This window comes from Mustela lutreola, chromosome X (assembly GCF_030435805.1).
Source record: "Mustela lutreola isolate mMusLut2 chromosome X, mMusLut2.pri, whole genome shotgun sequence".
Taxonomy (NCBI): Eukaryota; Metazoa; Chordata; class Mammalia; order Carnivora; family Mustelidae; genus Mustela; species Mustela lutreola.
The window spans coordinates 80,646,680-80,664,954 of NC_081308.1; the positions used below are offsets into that span (position 1 = coordinate 80,646,680).

The following is an 18,275-nucleotide window of genomic DNA, read 5'->3' on the forward strand; positions in this document are numbered from 1 at the left end:
TCCAAATTAACAAACCAATGCATGTAATCCAAATACTGGCAGAAGGAACTCCACAACTTAATATGGACAAGAAGCTGCATCTGAAAGGTTAGGAAGCTCAGAAAGGGGGAGGGAGGCTGCCCACAGGAGGGGCAGAGCTGTATGGAGAGAGGGGAGAGAAACAGGTCTTCAGTCCAGGAAACTCACTCAGGGTCTTCCCTAATCACCATGACATTTGGCTTTAAAAACCAGAAGGGCTGAAGTCTAAGAGTTTATAAAACCAGTCCTACTAGAAGCTTTTAATGTTGGGGACTGAGCACTGAGTGATCCCTGAGGGGGAGTGACAGCTAGGTTGTGACCCTTAAAGAGACAGAAACCTGCATAGAGGCAACATAAAATTACCAGTTGCCACAAGCTGGGGTCAAATGGAAGACAAATCTGTTCATACTGACTTCAAAGTATATTGCTGGACTTCTCCAAAAATAAAAACAAAAATAAGGCAGGTGCCATTTTCCTCCTGCTCTCTCCAGCATGAACACAGCACAACTTGCTATCTATTCCCTAGCAGTGTACGAAGCCCAGAAGTTCTCCTGAAGGACTAGCCCATTCTAAGCCTGCTAGCAAATTTTGTTAAACAGGCCCATGTTCCCCAGTCAGTGACCAGGCACTAGTGCACATCTGCCACAGTGTGTGCTGTACACATCCCCATGGTGCCCAGCCATGCGCTATAATGTGCTACACATAACTATATGCCCCCAGCCATGTTTGTGCTGCATAAGGGAGCTGTAATGTATGGTGCCGAGCTACCTGTGACCTGCAGGCATAGTGCCCTGCACTCAGCTTTGCATACCCACCTACTGTTGTGCCCAATGCCCATCTGCCAGGGGCACAGCTGCTCTTGTGTATGCTGCACAGAGCTACCATGCTGGGCCTAAGTGCCAGATGGTGCCTTTTGTGCACCCCCAGGCACCTTCACATGCCAGACCCAGCTGTACCCTGCTCTGCATCCCTGGTAGCTCCGGCATGCAGTTCCCATTTACCACAGTGTATTGAGAGATCCATTATTGGACAGTGATTCAACACAAAGTTTGCTGTTACTGCCATCCCTCTCTCTAATTCCCTGACAGGTACGCCCCCACAGAGCTGGCCTTCATTAGTCCCACTAACACCACAGGGAACAAGCAGTGCCCACAAAAGGGCAGATCACTGCACCAAAAGAAAAAGTGACTCAGACATCAGGGCAGGGCATAAGCAACATACACAGGACACTTTCCTGAAGTGCCAGATTCTGGTGAACAGGGGACACTGCACTGCATCTCACCCAAGGACCTTCTCTTTCTAAAGTCACTACTTTCAAGAGCAGAAGACACAACTAACTTTCTTAACACATGGAAACAGTCACAGAGAAGCAGAAAAAATGGAGATAGAGAAATTCATCCCAAACGAAAACTAGGGCAAGGCCTTGGCCTGAAAGCTAAGTGAAACAGATAAAAGTAAGATGCCTGATAGAGAATTTACAGTGAAGATCATAAGGATACTGGACTTGAGAAAGGAGTGGAAGACGTAAGTGACACCTTTAACAAAGAGATAAGAAGTTACATAGTAGAGGTAAAGGGCACAATAAATGAAATGAGAAACATGCTTGATGTAATGAATGGTAGGATGAAAGAAGGAGAGGAAGGAATTAGTGACCTGGAAGACAGAGAAACTGAAAGTGATCATGCTGAAAAAAGAGAAATGAGTTATTCAAAATGAGAATAAACTTAGGGGACTCTGACTCCATCAAGTGTAGTAACATTTGTATTATAGGAGTCCATAGAAGAGAGAGAAAAGGGGGAAGAAAAATTATTTGAAAGGAAATAATAGCTGACAACTTTGATATTCTGGGGAATGAAACCGATAACCAGATCTAGGAGCTACAAAGAACCCCCAACAAAATCTACAAAAGTAGACTCACACTAAGAAATATTATAATTAAATTGGTAAAATATCATGATCACAACTCTTAAAAGCAGCAAGATGAAAGAATTTAGTAATTTCCAAGGGAAAACTCAGAAGACTAGCAGGAGCTTTTTCAACATTAGAAGTCCAAAGGAAGTGGCATGATATATTAAAAGTGCTGAATGGGAAAAATCTGCAGATAAGAGCACTTGGTCCAGCAAGGCTAGCTTTGAGAATAGAAGGAGAGATAGAGTTTCCCAGAGAAACAAAAACTAAAGGAGTTAATGACTACTCAACCATGTCTGCAAGAAATATTAAAAGGGACACTTTGAATGGAATGGAGATACCAAAGGTGACAGTATAGGGGTATGAAACACAAAAAGCAGAAAAAAATGAATATTATTTAAAAAAATCAGTCAAGGAACTAACAAAAAAAAAAGATGTAAAAATATAATAACATACACCTAGAACATGGGGATTATAAGAGAAAAAAAAAGGTTCAAACTTAAATGACTATCAACTTAGTATAGATGGGTATATACAGAGGAGGTTTTATACAAACCTAAGAGTAACTGTATATCAAAAGCCACTAACAAATATAATAAGAACAAAGAGGAAATTGAAATCTATCACCAAAGAAAATCAACAAAACATGAAAGAAAGAGCGATCAGACAGAATCTTTCAGAAATAACCCCCAAACAAGTAATAAAATGGCAATAAGTAAATATCAATAATTACTTTGAATGTGACTTCACTAAATATGCCAATCAAATGACATAGGGTGATAGAACGGATTAAAAAAAATAAGAACCATTTATATACTGCCTGTAAGAGACCCATTTTAGACCTAAAGGTACCTGCAGATTGAAAGTGAGAGATGGGGCGCCTGGGTGGCTCAGTGGGTTAAGCCGCTGCCTTCGGCTCAGGTCATGATCTCAGGTCCTGGGATCGAGTCCCACATCGGGCTCTCTGCTCGGCAGGGAGCCTGCTTCCTCCTCTCTCTCTGCCTGCCTCTCTGCCTACTTGTGATCTCTCTCTGTCAAATAAATAAATAAAATCTTTAAAAAAAAAAAAAAAAGAAAGTGAGAGATGGACAAACACCTATCATGCAAATGGATATTAAAGAAAGCCAGGCAATACTTATATCAGACAAAGTAGACTTTAAAATAAAGAGTGTAAGAAGAAACATAGACAATATGTAGTAACAAAGGGGACAATTCAACAAGAAGAAATAACTGTTACAAATATTTATGACCCAACATGGAGCACCCAAATACACAGTATTTTAAGTCCTAAGTCACAGCAGTCAGACAACAAAAAAGTAAAATGTATCCACATCAGTAAGGAAGAAGTAAAACTCTCGGTAAATATTTTATACACTGATGAAGCAGCATAAAGAGAAATTAACAAATAATGCTATTTATGCTTGCACGTGAAATAAGATTCCTAGGACTAAACCAAACCAAAGAGGTGAAGGGAGTAATATTTATTATTTCTTTCCCTCTGCTGGCTTTCAGCTTCATTTGTTGTTCTTTCTCTAGCTACTTTAGGTTTAAGGTGAGGTTGTTTGAGATTTTTCTTACTACTTCAGGTAGGGTTGTATTGCTATATACTTCCATCTTAGGACTGCTTTTGCTGTATCCCAAAAGTTTTGGACCATTGTGTGTTCATTTTCATGTATTTCCATGTATTTCTTATATTAAATATTTTACATTAAAGATTAGAACAGAAATAAATGATATATAAACTAAAAAACAAAACCAATAACAATAGAACAGGTCAATGAAAGAAGGAGTTGTTCTTTGAAAAAATTAATTAAATTGATAAACCCCTCCTCAAGCTTATCAAAAGGAAATGACCCCAATAAATAAAATCACAAAAGAGAGAGGAGAAATAGCAACCAATACCACAGAAACACAAACAATTATAAGGGGAAATATGAAAAATTCCATACCAACAAATTGGACAACATGGGAGAAATGGATTAATTCTAGAAACATACAAACTTCTGAAACTGAAGCAGAAAGTAATAGAACACTTGAACAGACCAATAACCAGCAAAGAAATTGAATCAGTAGTCAGATATTTTCCAAAAAATAAAAGTCCAGGGCCAGATGGCTTCACAGCCAAATTATACCCAACATGTAAAGAATAGTTGGAAGGAACGCTTCCAAATTCATTCTATGTCGCCAGCCTTACCCTAATACTAACAGCTGGTGGAGACGTCAATAAAAAGGAGAAACTACAGGCCAATATCCTGATGAACACAGATGAAAAGATTTTCAGTGAAATTCTCACAAACTAAATTCAACAGTACATTACAAAATCATTTACCATGATCAACTGGAATTTATTCTTGTTTTACTGGTTCAATCATTGCAAATCAATCAGCATGATATTCCACATTAATAAAAGAAAGGATAAGGACAGTATGATCACTTGAGTGATGCAATAAAAGGATTTGACAAAGTACAACATTCATTTATGATAAAAACCCTCAACAAGGTAGCTTTAGAGGGCATATACCTCAACACAATAAGGGCTATATATGAAAAACCCACAGTTAATATCATTCTCAATGGGAAAAAACTGAGTGCTTTTCTTCTATGATCAGAAACAAGACAGGGATGTCCACTCTCACCACTGCTACTTAACATAGTACTGGAACTCCTAGCCTCAGCAATCAGAAAAGAAAAAGAAATAAACGCACTTGAATCATCAAAGAAGAAGTAAAACTTCACTCTTTATATATGACATGATACCATCTATAGAAAAATGTAAAGATATCACCAAACAACTGCTGGATCTGATACACCAATTCAGTTAAATCATTGGATACAAAATTAACATACAGAAATCTGTGGCATTATCATATTCCCATAATGGATCAGCAGAAGAAGAAAATAAGGAATTCATCTCCCTTCCAATTGCACCAAAGACAGTAAGATACCTAGTAATAAACTTACCCAAAACGTTAAATGATTTGTATTCTGAAAAGTATAAAACACTGATAAAAGTAAAAGATGAGGGCTACCTGAGTGGCGTAGTTGATTATGTGTCTTACTCTTTTTTTGAGTTCAGATTAGGTCATGATCTTAGGGTCGTGAGATTGAGCCCTGCAGCAGGCTCTGTGCTAGGCATGGAATCTGCTTATGATTCTCTCCCTCTTCCTATCCCTCCCCTGCTGCTCACTCTGTGTAAAAAAACAAAACAAAACCCAAAACCCAAACCCAAAACAAAACAAAATAAAAAAACAAAGAAATTGTCAGTTACACAAAGAAATGGAAGGACAGTCCATAGGGAGAACAAATAGTATTAAAATATTAAAGTGTTAAAATAAAGTATTACACCAAAGAACGTACATATTTACTGTAATCCCCATAAAAATACCAATAGCATTTTTCATAGTGCTAGAACAAAGAATTCTGAAATTTGCATGGAACCAAAAAGACCCTGCATGGTTAAAGCATGCTTCAGAGTCCAAAGTCATATTCCAAAATTGTAGTGATAAGAATAATATTATACTGTCATAAAAATAGGCACAATGATGAAACAGAACAGAAAACCTAGAAATGAACCGACAACTATATGGTCAGTTAATATTGGAGCAAGCAGGAAAGACTGTTCAATTGGAATAAGACAGTGTCTTTAAGAAATGGTGTTTAGGAAACTGGACAGCAAGTTGCAGAAGAATAAAACTGGACCACTTTTTTTTTTTTAAACTATGTTAGTCACCAAAGTATATCATTAGTTTTTGATGTAGTGCTCTGTGCAATACTTGCCCACCTTAATACCCATCAGTGGGCTAACCTCTTAATCCACCCCTTCCCCTCTAAAACCCTCAGTTTGTTTCTCAGAGTCCTTAGTCTCTCATGGATTGTCTCCCTTCCCTTCCCCCCCTTTATTTTTCCTTTCCTTCTCTAAATGTCCTACATGCTATTCCTTATGTTCCACAATTAAGTGAAACTGGACCACTTTCTTACACCATACACAAATACAAATTCAAAATGGATTAAAGCCCTAATTGTATGACCTGAAACCATCAAAATCCTAGAGAAGACGGGCAGTAAACACTTTGACATCGGCTGTAGCAACTTCTTTCTAGAGCTCCTGTGGCAAGGGAAAGAAAAGCAAAAATAAACTTCTGGGACTACATCAAAATAAAAAACTTCTGCATAGCAAAGGAAATAATAAAAAATAAAATACAACCTATTGAATGTGAGAAGGAATCTACAAATGGCATATCTGATAAAGGGTTAGTATGTAAAACCATAAAGAACTTATAAACACCCAAAAAACAAATAGTCCAGTTTAAAAAATCTTAGAAGACATGAATAGGCATTTTTACAAAGAAGACATACAGATGGCCAGCAGATCTATGAAATGATGCTCAACATCATTGATCATTAGGGAAATGCAAATCAAAACTGCAATGAGATATCATTTCATGCTTCTGTGGATGGCTACAATCAACATCCAAAGAAATAACAGGTATTGGCAGGATGTGGAAAAAGCGGAACTGTCTTATACTGTTGGTGGGAATGCAAACTGGTGTAAGGGCTTTGGAAAACAGCATGGAATTTCATCCAAAATTTAAAAATAGGACTACTGTATGATTCAGTAACTACATTATTAGATATTTACCCAAAGAATTAAAAAATAACCACTTCAAATGTACACATGAACCTCTGTTTATAAGAACATTATATATAATAGCCAAATTATGAAAGTAGCCCTAGTATCCATCAACTGGAATGGTAAAAGATATGGTATATATAGTGAAAATCTACTCACGAAAACCAAATTGAGTTGCAATCTTACACCAGTTAGAATGGCAAAAATTGACAAGGCTAGAAACAGCAAATGTTGGAGAGGCTGTGGAGAAAGGGGAACTTACACTGTTGGTAGGAATGCAAGTTGGTATAGCTACTTTGGAAAACATTGTGTAGTTGCCTCAAAAAATTAAAAATAGAGGAGCTGGGTGGCTCAGTGGGTTAAGTCTCTGCCTTCGGCTTGGATCATGGTCTCAGGGTCCTGGGATCGAGCCCTGTGTTGGGCTCTTTGCTCAGCGGGGAGCCTGCTTTCCCTGTTCTCTCTGCCTGCCTCTCTGCCTACTTGTGATCTCTCTCTCTCTCAAATAAATAATAATCCTTTTTCTTTTTAAGATTTTATTTCTTTATTTGACAGACAGAGATCACAAGTAGGCAGAGAGGCAGGCAGAGAGAGAGGAGGAAGCAGGCTCCCCACTGAGCAGAGAGCCCGATGCAGGGCTCGATCCCAGGACCCTGACACCATGACCTGAGCCGAAGGCAGAGGCTTTAACCCACTGAGACACCCAGGTGCCCCAATAAATAAAAAAATCTTAAAAAAAAATAGAGCTAGCCTATGACCCGGCAATTGCACTAGTGGGTATTTACCCCAAACATACAGATGTAGTGAAAAGAAGGGCCACATGTACACCAATGTTCATAGCAGTAATGGCCATAATAGCCAAACCGTGGAAAGAGCCAAAATGCACTTCAGCAGGTGAATGGATATAGAAGATACGGTGCATATACACAATGGAATATTACTCAGCCATCAGAGAGGATAAATACCCAGCTTTTGCACCTGGAGGAGATTCTGCTGAGTGAAATAAGTCAAGCAGAGAAAGTCAATTATCATATGGTTTCACTTACTTGGGGAACATAAGGAATATCATGGAGGACATTAGGAGAAGGAATGGAAAATGAAGTGGGGGAAATCGGAGGGGGAGATGGACCATGAAAGACTATGGACTCTGAGAAACAAAGTGAGGGTTTTAGAGGGGGCTGTGGCATAGTTTAGCCTGGTGATGGGTATTAAGGAGGGTACATATTACATGGAGCACTGGGTGTGGTGCATAAACAGTGATTGTTGGAATTGTATTATGATAAGTGAAAAAAGTTCATCAGAGAAGGACAAATACCATATGATTTCACTTGTGGAATTTAAGAAACAAAACACACAAGTAATAGGGAAAAAATGAGAGAGACACAGATACAAATCAAGAAATGGACTTAAAAAAATATTTTATTTATTTATTTGACAGACAGTGATCACAAGTAGGCAGAGAGGCAGGCAGAGAGAGGAAGGGAAGCAGGCTCCCCACTAAGCAGAGATCCCTATGTAGGGCTCGATCCCAGGAGCCTGGGATCATGACCTGAGTCGAAGGCAGAGGCTTTAACCCACTGAGCCACCCAGGTGCCCCATGAAATGGACTTTTAATTATGGAGAAGAAAGAATGGTTGCTAGAGGGGAGGGTGGCGGGATAGATGAATTATATAGCTGGTGGGGATTAAAGAATGCACTATGTTGAGCCCCAGGTATTGTGTTGTGGTGAATTACCCTGTTGTACATCTGAAAGTAATACGACACTATATGTCTTCTAATTGGAATTAAAATAAAAATAAATAAATAGCAATATTAGAAGTAGTATCTCTGGGGCACCTGGGTGGCTAAGTGGGTTAAGGCCTCTGCCTCTGCCTTTGGCAGGAGTTGTCATCCTAGGGTCCTGGGATTGAGCCCCATGTTGGGTGCAGAGAGACTGTTCCACCTCTATCTCTGCCTGCCTCTCTGCCTACGTGTGATCTCTCTCTGTCAAATAAATAAATAAAACCTTTTTTAAAAAAAGTATCTCCATTGTAATCCTAAAGTGTTCTTTTTAGAATATCATTGATTTTGATATTAACATTTCATGTCAGAGTTAAGGGAATGTAATTATTAAACTGGCCCAAAGTATCTTTTGGTTTTTTGTGTGTATTATGTTAGAGTAACATAAGTACAGTCACATTGATCCTTATCTCTATCCTAATGATTTCTAAATTAAGGAATGCCTTCAAATTAGGAAAACTATTTGTTAACCTAGCTTTGGAATGGCATGATACATGCTAATTGCTAACTTTGTATGCATTATTTTTTAAAGATCAAATGAGCACAGTGGTAATTTTCATTAGTCTCATACAGATCAGCTAATTAAAATTTCCATTATTACCTTTCCATTATCTAGTAGTTTACTTTGTTCAGTATCAGAACAGGATGTTAATCATAAGTCATTCTTGTATTACAGTTCTATTAAGTATAGTGAGAATTTGTTTAATCTATTGCACTGTTTTGTTTCTTTGTGATTTCTTTAACATATTGCATTATATTGATTGTGCTGAAGATACTTTGGCATTTGTAGTACAGATTTCATAATTAAGTAGTTGGTGCTCTGATTTTTTATTCAGTATTGAGAGAAAGTGACATATGGTGGAAAAAGAAGTAACCTGAGGACCAGAATATTCGTGTTTTATTCTTGCAACCTCACTAATTAGGTGACCATGGACAGTGAGCATGGTTTTCTATTTTTGTAATGATATTATTAGATGAGCTCATACTTAATGGTCATCTCATCTTTTATATGCTATTATGTTTTCTTAATCTTCAAGTATGAACTTATGTTAAAACCCATGAAAGCTTGATAAAACGTATTTGTTTTAGAAGGCTATGTATTTCTTGTATTGCTCCATTAGGTTCCTTTCAGTCCTTATAAACACAGAGTATCTTAAATTACATAATTTAAATTTAAACCTGTTTCTAAGAGTTGGGGGAGGAGGGTGTCCTAAGGTATTGGGCTGTCACAGCTTTTCTATGAGGCACAAATACCTCAGCCATGACCATAACGAAGGGAACAAACATTTCTGAGCAGCTTACTTTGTCTATGAGACAACATATACAAAATGCCTGTTTTGACCACTTTATATGCATCCTCTCACTTAATCCTTAAAATAAACATGAGGGGTGAGTGTCTATTACCCAATATCATGAATGAGTAAACAGGTTTATAGAGATTAGTTGAATAGTCTGCTCAAAGTTTACCTAGATAAGTGAAGGTGTCACAATTAAGCCCAGTGACAGTTTGAGCTCTTCCTAGAATGCCGTACATGGTCTCAGTTTACCTAGTCTACACTAGCATTTCTGAATATATGGTAATGGAACATCTCAGTACTGTAATATTGTGAAGCAAATCGTTTAAACTAAGTTTTGAAGTTTCAGCTTGTTGAACTCATCAGACATTTACCCATTTGTTTACTCACCCATTTGTTTACTCACCATCCATCCATCCATCCATCCACAAATTAAAGAAAGATGTTTTGAGGAGCTCCTGGGTGGTTCAGTTGGTTAAGCTGAGGTGTTGATCTAAGGGTTTTGAGTTCAAGTCCCATGTTAAAGTGCCCAACATGTAGACTACTTAAAAAGCATTGTGTTAAGATCTGGGGACAAAATGGTGTACAGTGTTGGCAAGATTCCTGCCTCATAGAGTTTATGTTTTTATAGTGAAGACGCAGTAAACAAGTAGAGTACTGAATGATGTAAGGTTACACTGAGCTAATACTATGAATGAGATATAAAATGATGTGATGATGAATGTGGTAGTGAGAGCACTATTGGGTTGAGACTTAGATGATGAATTAGGGATGGAGATATTAGGAGTAAGAATCCTGCAGGCAGAGTAAACAGCAAATACAAAGGTCATTCTACAGTAATAAACTCATGTACAAGCCTCCAGGGAAGGATTGGTAGGGCCTCGTTATCCATTAATTATGAAAATGGGTTTGAGGGTCATATGAAAGTGGTTTGTGACTGCAGACTTGCACCATTTTATACTATAAATGTTTACTTCCTATCATTCTTTGTGGTTCTACAGCCCTAAGTGTTGGGTAAATAAGTTAAAGAAATGGGACACTGGGTAGCTCAGTCAGTAAAGCGTCTGCCTTTGGCTCAGGTAATGATCTCAGGGTCCTGGGATCAAGCCTCACATCAGGCTCCCTGCTCAGTGGGGAGCCTGCTTCTCTCTCTCATCCTCCCCCTGTGCCCTCCCTCTCTCCTCTCAAATAAATACATAAAATCTAAAAAAAAATAAGAAAAAAGGAATGTGGAAAAGATTTCATGGTGATACTTTGCTATCTATGTCGTGATTTATTCAGCAGAAGTCTTAAGCATCTGTATATCCTAACAAATAAAAATACCAAGTTAGTATGAATTATACAAAATAAGTGATCTAAAACTATGAAACTGTATTCCTTGTTCTGTAATTCTTATTGGCCAGATACAATAATAGCACACTTCCTTTGAGGCTCACTAAACCGAATCACTGTGTTAGATATCTCGCATAGAGTTCTGAATCTAGAAGGGTGATAGACATAAATAATGACCTTTGCCTCAGTGTCTTAAGTTTTATAATAGTTATAGTGCTACAGCACCAGAAGGGAATACAAGTTGCTGCAGGACTGTACCAGACTAAAGTGGTGCTTGGTTGGCTCAGTTGGTTAAGCATCTGCCTTTGGCTCAGGTTATGATCCCAGGGTTTTGGGATTGAGCCCCATGTATGACTCCATGCTCAACAGGCAGTCTACTTCTCCTCTGCCTTTCCCCCTGCTCATGCTGTCTTTCTCTCTGTCTCTCAAATAAATAAATAAAATCTTAAAAAAAGACTTTATCAGATACTTACTATTCAATGGAATTTTAAAAAATTCAGACATTAAGAATGTCTATTTCTGCAGTGAGGAGGCATTCCTTTTTTTTTTTTTAAGATTTTATTTATTTATTTGACAGACAGAGATCACAAGTAGGCAGAGAAGCAGGCAGAGAGAGAGAGAGAGAGAGAGGAGGAAGCGGGTTCCCCACAGAGCAGAGAGCTGGATGTGGGGCTCCATCCCAGGACCCTGGGATCATGACCTGAGCTGAAGGCAGAGGCTTAACCCACTGAGCCACCCACGCGCCCCAGGAGGCATTCTTGATAAAAGCCAAACACCATGCAACCCTGTGGAATCCATTTCTCATTGTTAACACATTTTTAAAAAATTTTATATCCTCAAATGATATAACTTCTACCAAATTAGGGAAAAAACCAAACCAAACCAAATCACTTTCCTTATTCTAGCTTAGGTACTTAAAGAAACTTAAGTGTGATTAGTACAGACTTGAAATATTTGACTCAAACTAGAATTTTAATTCAGGGGAATACATTTGTAATATATATCTAGAATGATTATGTATATGATTCTGTATATCTAGAATGTGAAACTGAGTTATTAGTGCAATGAATGTGTTGATGGTGTTTTCCTTTCAGTCTTTTCTCCAAACTACTTATATAGTTACTATGGCAAGGTGATGAAGCTAAGGAGCTGTGTTGAGATAATGAGTTCTAGAATAACCCCATGTATATTGGAAATTAAGCTAAAAACTAGTCATTATCAGATAAATGCATTTGATGACTTTTTTTTCATTTTTTTTGAATTATTAATTTTTTATTTTTTATAAACATATATTATTATCCCCAGGGGTACAGGTCTGTGAATCACCAGGTTATTTGATGACTTTTTTAAATTAATATACAACATGGGAGTAACATAGGAACGAATAGTTGGGAAGTAGTGAATACTTTAGACTAATATGATTAACATGCTAAATGGAGACTGTACTGTTTTACATTTTAATAACTGTTTTCACTTGTTTTTTGAGTTAGGCTAATTCTCTGATACATTTCAGTAGTTTTTGGTTATCTGTAATGTTTTATATTAAAAATTCTTTACTGTATTTTACGGTATAGAACAGAAGCATATTAACTAGGAAATTTAATAAGACGATTTGTAAATGTTCATTCTGTGGGTTAATGTTAGTGCCTGGATTGTAAATTTAAGCATCCTTGTCAGTGACACTTAATCTCACGTCCATAGTCTTTTTAGACTATGAGTACTAGCAGTGTAATTTCTTTTTAAATGAGGATTAGGGTAGGGTTGAGATATGTATATAACTTGATTTTACCTCGTTATTTCTATGACCAAGAATTTTTAAGTGCATAGCACTACGCACATATTTTTCTATAATAAAATACTTGCATGGTCTGTGCATTATTTTATTTTAAAAGTTCTTTCAAAACCTGTTGTTTTTTTAAAATGTGATTTCTTTTTTTTTTATAGGGAGGGCTGAAAAACAGCAAACATGAATGTACCTTGTCTTCACAAGAATATGTTCATGAATTACGATCTGGTATTTCAGATGAGAAACTTCTTAACTGCCTTGAATCTCTGAGGGTTTCTTTAACCAGCAATCCTGTCAGGTAGGTGGGGTGGTTCTTAACATTTTGGTATAGATCATGCAATTTTACTGAATGTAGTTGTTGATGTACAATCAGTTACATCATTTTAACCTCAAGCTTTTCTGAACAGTCTGATGTCAGCTAATAAAACAGCAATGTCTGATTATTAAGTTGTAAACATTTGATAAAATACAGTTATCCTGATATCTTAATACTGGGCAATTTTAGGAATACAGGTATTACTTACATGTTTAATTCCTCTTTTATTATATAAAACATGGATCCAGAAGTTAAATATCCACATTTACTTGGTAGTTTGTGTGCAAAGGTAACAAGTATTATATTTATTTGTAAAACAAATTAAGTATATTGGCTCTGGTATTATCCATTTCTGACTGAAAAATAAATACAGTTCTTTTTCTATAAGTATTAGATCTACTATTCACATATTTTTGTAATTTGGCATACCAAAATTAAATTATTTTAACCAGTAAAAGAAATGAGAGAAAGTATTAATAAACTCAAAGCTCTACAAGTTTAGGTTATTTTCTAATATCAAAGTATTTTTAATGAAGTTCTTTGCCAGTGGTGGATTCCAACAATGATATTCTTTTTTTTAAAATTAAATTTATTTATTTTCAGCATAGCAGTATTCATTATTTTTTCACCACACCCAGTGCTCCATGCAATCCGTGCCCTCTATAATACCCACCACCTGGTACCCCAACCTCCCACCCCCCGCCACTTCAAACCCCTCAGATTGTTTTTCAGTGTCCATAGTCTCTCATGATTCACCTCCCCTTCCAATTTTCCCCAACTCCCTTCTCCTCTCTAACTTCCCATGTCTTCCATGCTATTTGATATGCTCCACAAATAAATGAAAGCATATGATAATTGACTCTCTCTGCTTGACTTATGTCACTTATGATATTCTTTATTAATCATAAACCTTTATATAATCATAAACCTTTAAATTATAACCCCAATAACATGTTTTATGAGGAAAAATGGCTTTTCAATGTAATATGAAAATATTCTGGGAGATATTCATATAAATTGCTATAGTAATTCACAAATTACTGCATAAAAGTGTACAGAAATGGTATTTTGATTTTATTCATGTTTTTCCTAATATCTAATGGAGACCACATTTTGTATTTCTCCGACCTATTGGTAGAGTCTTGAAAATAATTTAGAGCTCACTTGAATTGATGTAGGAATTGAAATATACCAGCTATTTCTTTTTACTGATAGTGTATTTGTCAGAATAACTGGAAAATTACAATTCTATAATAATAAAAAACAAAACTTAAAAAGGCAGGGGTAAGATGTGATTTACTTTTGAATATGATGACCATCTAGAATGCTTCTGGTTTTAATGATTGAACAAATGATTTAATGAATGTGAGTTCTTTGAGAACCATAACCATTTTTGTGCCCTGCCCCCACACACCTGCTACCTCTGCCATATAAACCTATAGCTCTTTACCATAGTGCACTTAGTGCTCTGAAAATTATGTGGGTGAATAAATGAATATTTAAGAAGTGACTATTGAAGAAGTTGTGGCAGTTATGAATGAAGGGGAGGGGTACCTAATAAAAATGCATTTTATACAGATGGCAAAAAAGGCTTGAAATAATACGTGGGGCCTTTAAAATATAGGCCAGCAACTACCATACAACTCCAAAGAATTATGGGACCTGGTGAGAAGTTGGTAGGTCCTCATTAGTTGGAGAGAACAGCATTTTGGTAGCTGATTGGCTCCATAGGTTGCTCGAGGCTGCTTGCATCACCACACATCGAACTTCTGGTGGTAGCTGTTTGAAGCAGTCAGAGCCCTCCTGAGGAACTCGCTGACTAAAGTGAAAACCTACCTCCTAATCTCTCTGAGCTCTTCTTAAGATGAGTAAGAATGGTTTCGTGAGCTATGGCAGCATCTCTGCTGTGGGTGAAACTTTTGGAAGCAATGACCAGCCATCTCAGGGTGGTGAAGCAATGACCAGCCATCTCAGGGTGGTGAAGCTCCTGCTACGAAAACTCGAAGATCCAGGATCCGAATTCAGGGTATTATACCTTGTCCTGTAAACCAGCTGCTTCACCTCCACCCTGGTTGACAGTGTTTTCAAGATAAGGGGAATTGAAGTTTCCCAGGTCTCTATTGTGGGGATAATCAGAAGGCCAGAGAGCTTCAAACTACATTCTTTACAGAATTGATGATATGAACACCAAGCCTATTGAGGTCCGCCAGTGGCTCGGAAGAAATAAAGCAAAACAGGGCATGTCGCTTCTTCTAGTGGAAGTTATGTCAAAGTGATTGGTATCCTCAGATGTTTTAAAGAAGTAAAGGGCCTTGAGGTATTGAATATCCGAGTCCTGGAGGACATGAATGAGTTCACCACACATATTCTGGAAACAGTCAATGCACATATGATGCTGGATAAAGCCCACAAAGTGGCCTCTGGACCCAGTGCGCCATCAAAAATAAATGAGGTCCAGAAGTATGGCGAGTACTACCACCTTGACTTCATCCACAAGGATGTTCTGCGTTTGATCCATGAATGTCCTCAAGGGGAAAGCAAAAGTGTACATGAGCTCCAGACCCAGCTTTATAGCCTGAGCGGCAGGGCCATCAAGCAGTCTCTTGAGTATCTGAATTGAGGGCTACATCTACCCCACTGTGGATGAAGAGCATTTTAAATCTGCTCATTAAAGTGATGAAAAGATTTTTCATTTTCCAAAGATCCTCGTCTCCTTCTGTGAATTTTAAACTGTTGACTTTTAGGAAGTAGATTTTTTTCAACAAAATATATCAACTGGCATACTTTTAGAACCTTACTGCTTTTCCAAATGCTTTGAACTTTTCTGTTTTTCTAACTGTTGGAAGCTCAGGTGGAGATGGCGATGGATAAATTGACTAGACTTTTTGTAGGATTTACAAGCAAGCAAGTGAAAATAGCCCTGGATGAATGAATTTGGGAGAGGAAATGACGGAAAATACCTGAAAATTATTATTTGTTATGTGGGAGTTTCTGTTTCTGACATATCCATATATTAGGAGAATACAGATGGAGTCAGGGAACCAGTTAAGAGATGAAAAAAAATTCTATTGTTTTTACACTAGGTTTATTTTTTGTGTTTGGATTTAACTTATAGTCCTGTTATCTCTTGCTAAATATAGTAATAGATTAGTTTGAAAGTGCTAAAGAGAGCAATTTATGAATTCAACTGCTCAGTTCAGTATTTATTGAGTGATTTGCTTTTATTACCATAGATTTGTTTAGAAGGTAAATGACTTGGCCAGTGCTCCCCTTCCTCTCCAGTCCTGCTTTGCATGTGAGCCAAACGTTAGAGGATAAGATACCAATCCTGGGGAAATACTATCTATTATTTTGGGCAGAGATTTTTAAACCTGAGGAAGCTGAAGAATAGAATTCACAATTGAATCCACGTAGGGTTGTTAATCTATGGCTCTTAGACATATGAAGTGTATGCATTTACATTGAAATTGATTCTAAATTGACTGAATAAATTTTTCAAATCAAAACTAATATTATTACTGCTGTCACAATTCTTAGTAATTATCATATTATTTTACCTCCTAAATGTAGGTTGTATTTTGAGTATAATTTGAGAAATATAAATTATTGTATTTTTCTCAATTTCTGTTTCGCTCTTACGGATCAGAAAATGTTACCACCTCAAGACAGTATGGTACTGGCACAAAAACAGACACATTGATCAATAGAACAGAATAGAAAACCCAGAAGTGGATCCACAGCTATATGGTCAATTTATCTACAATAAAGCAAGATAAAATATCCAATGGAAAAAAGTCTCTTCAACAAATGCTGTTGGGAAAACTGGACAGCAATATACAATAGAATGAAACTGGACCACTTTCTTTTACCATACAGAAAAATAAATTCAAAACGGATTAAAGATCTAAATGTGAGGCAGGAAACCATTAAAACCCTAAAGGACAACACATAACTTCTTTGACATCGGCTTTAGCTACTTCTTATTAGAGATGTCTCCTGAGGCAGGAGAAACAAAAACAAAAGTGAACTGTTGGGAATTCATCCAGATAAAAAGCTTTTGTACAACAGAGGAAACAACAAAACTAAAAAGAAACCTGTGGGGTGAGAAAAGTGAGAGACGGTATTTGCAAATTATGTACCTGATAAAGGGTTAGTATTTAAAATCTATAAAGAATTTATCAAACTCAACATCTGATAACCAAATAATCCAGTTAAAAAATCAGTGGAAGACATGATTAGATACTTTTCTAAAGTAGACATACAAATGGAGGACAGACACATGAAAAGATGCTCAACATCACACATCATCAGGGAAATATAAATCAAAACTATAATGAGATACCACCTCACACCTGTCAGAATGGCTAAATAACAACCCTGGAAACAACATGTCAGTGAGGATGCAAGGTAAGGGGAAATCTCTTGCAGTGTTGGTGGGAATTGCAAACTTGTACAGCCACTGTGGCAAACAGTGTGGAGGTTCCTCAAAAAGTTAAAAATGGAGCTACCCTATGATCCAGCAATTGCACTACTAGGTATTTACCCAAAGTATACAAACACAATAACTTGATGGGACACTTGCATCCCAATGTTTATATTGCATCATCAACAATAGCCAAATTATGGAAAGAGCCAAGTGTCTACCAACTAATAAATGGCAAAAGAAGGTGTGGTGTATGTGTGTGTATGTGTACACACACACACACACACAAACACACATAAACACATGCATATGTATATATAATGGATTATTCTTCAGCCGTAATGAACGGAATCTTGACATTGGAGTGACATGAATGGAGCTAGAAGTATTATATTAACTGAAATAAGTCAGTGAGAAAGACAAATACCATATTATATTTCACTCCTTTGTGGAAGTTAAGATAACATACACAGGGAGAACAAAAAGAGGCAAACCAAGAAATAGACTCTTTTTTTAAAAAAATTATTTTTTTTCAGTGTTCCAGAATTCATTGTTTATGCACCACACCCAATGCTCCATGCAGTACATGCCCTCCTTAATACCCACCATCAGGTTTCCCCAGACCCCTATCCCCTCCCTTCCAAAACCGTCAGTTTGTTTCTCAGAGTCCACAGTCTCTCATGGTTCGTCTTCCCCTCCAATTTCCCCCAACTCACTTCTCTTCTCCATCTCCAAATGTCCAGTTGCTGGGTCATAGGGTAGCTCTATTTTCAACTTTTTGCGGAACCTCC

At 37.2% G+C, this 18,275-nt stretch overlaps 2 protein-coding genes across 10 annotated transcripts in view; both read left to right on the forward strand.

Moving 5' to 3' along the window:
• Positions 1 to 18,275, forward strand: part of DIAPH2 (diaphanous related formin 2) — a 1,001,991-nt gene that overhangs the window by 227,156 nt on the left and 756,560 nt on the right. For all 9 annotated transcript variants that reach the window (XM_059156886.1, XM_059156884.1, XM_059156888.1 and 6 more), the window contains one exon: positions 12,904 to 13,043. In XM_059156886.1, the coding sequence (XP_059012869.1) occupies positions 12,904 to 13,043 (140 nt within the window). The remainder of the gene's footprint in view (positions 1 to 12,903; positions 13,044 to 18,275) is intronic.
• Positions 14,595 to 16,223, forward strand: RPA4 (replication protein A4). The gene is given in 6 exon segments (XM_059158479.1): positions 14,595 to 14,611; positions 15,017 to 15,119; positions 15,121 to 15,197; positions 15,199 to 15,310; positions 15,313 to 15,674; positions 15,676 to 16,223. Coding segments are annotated over 6 exon segments (729 nt in total). The 3' UTR covers positions 15,734 to 16,223.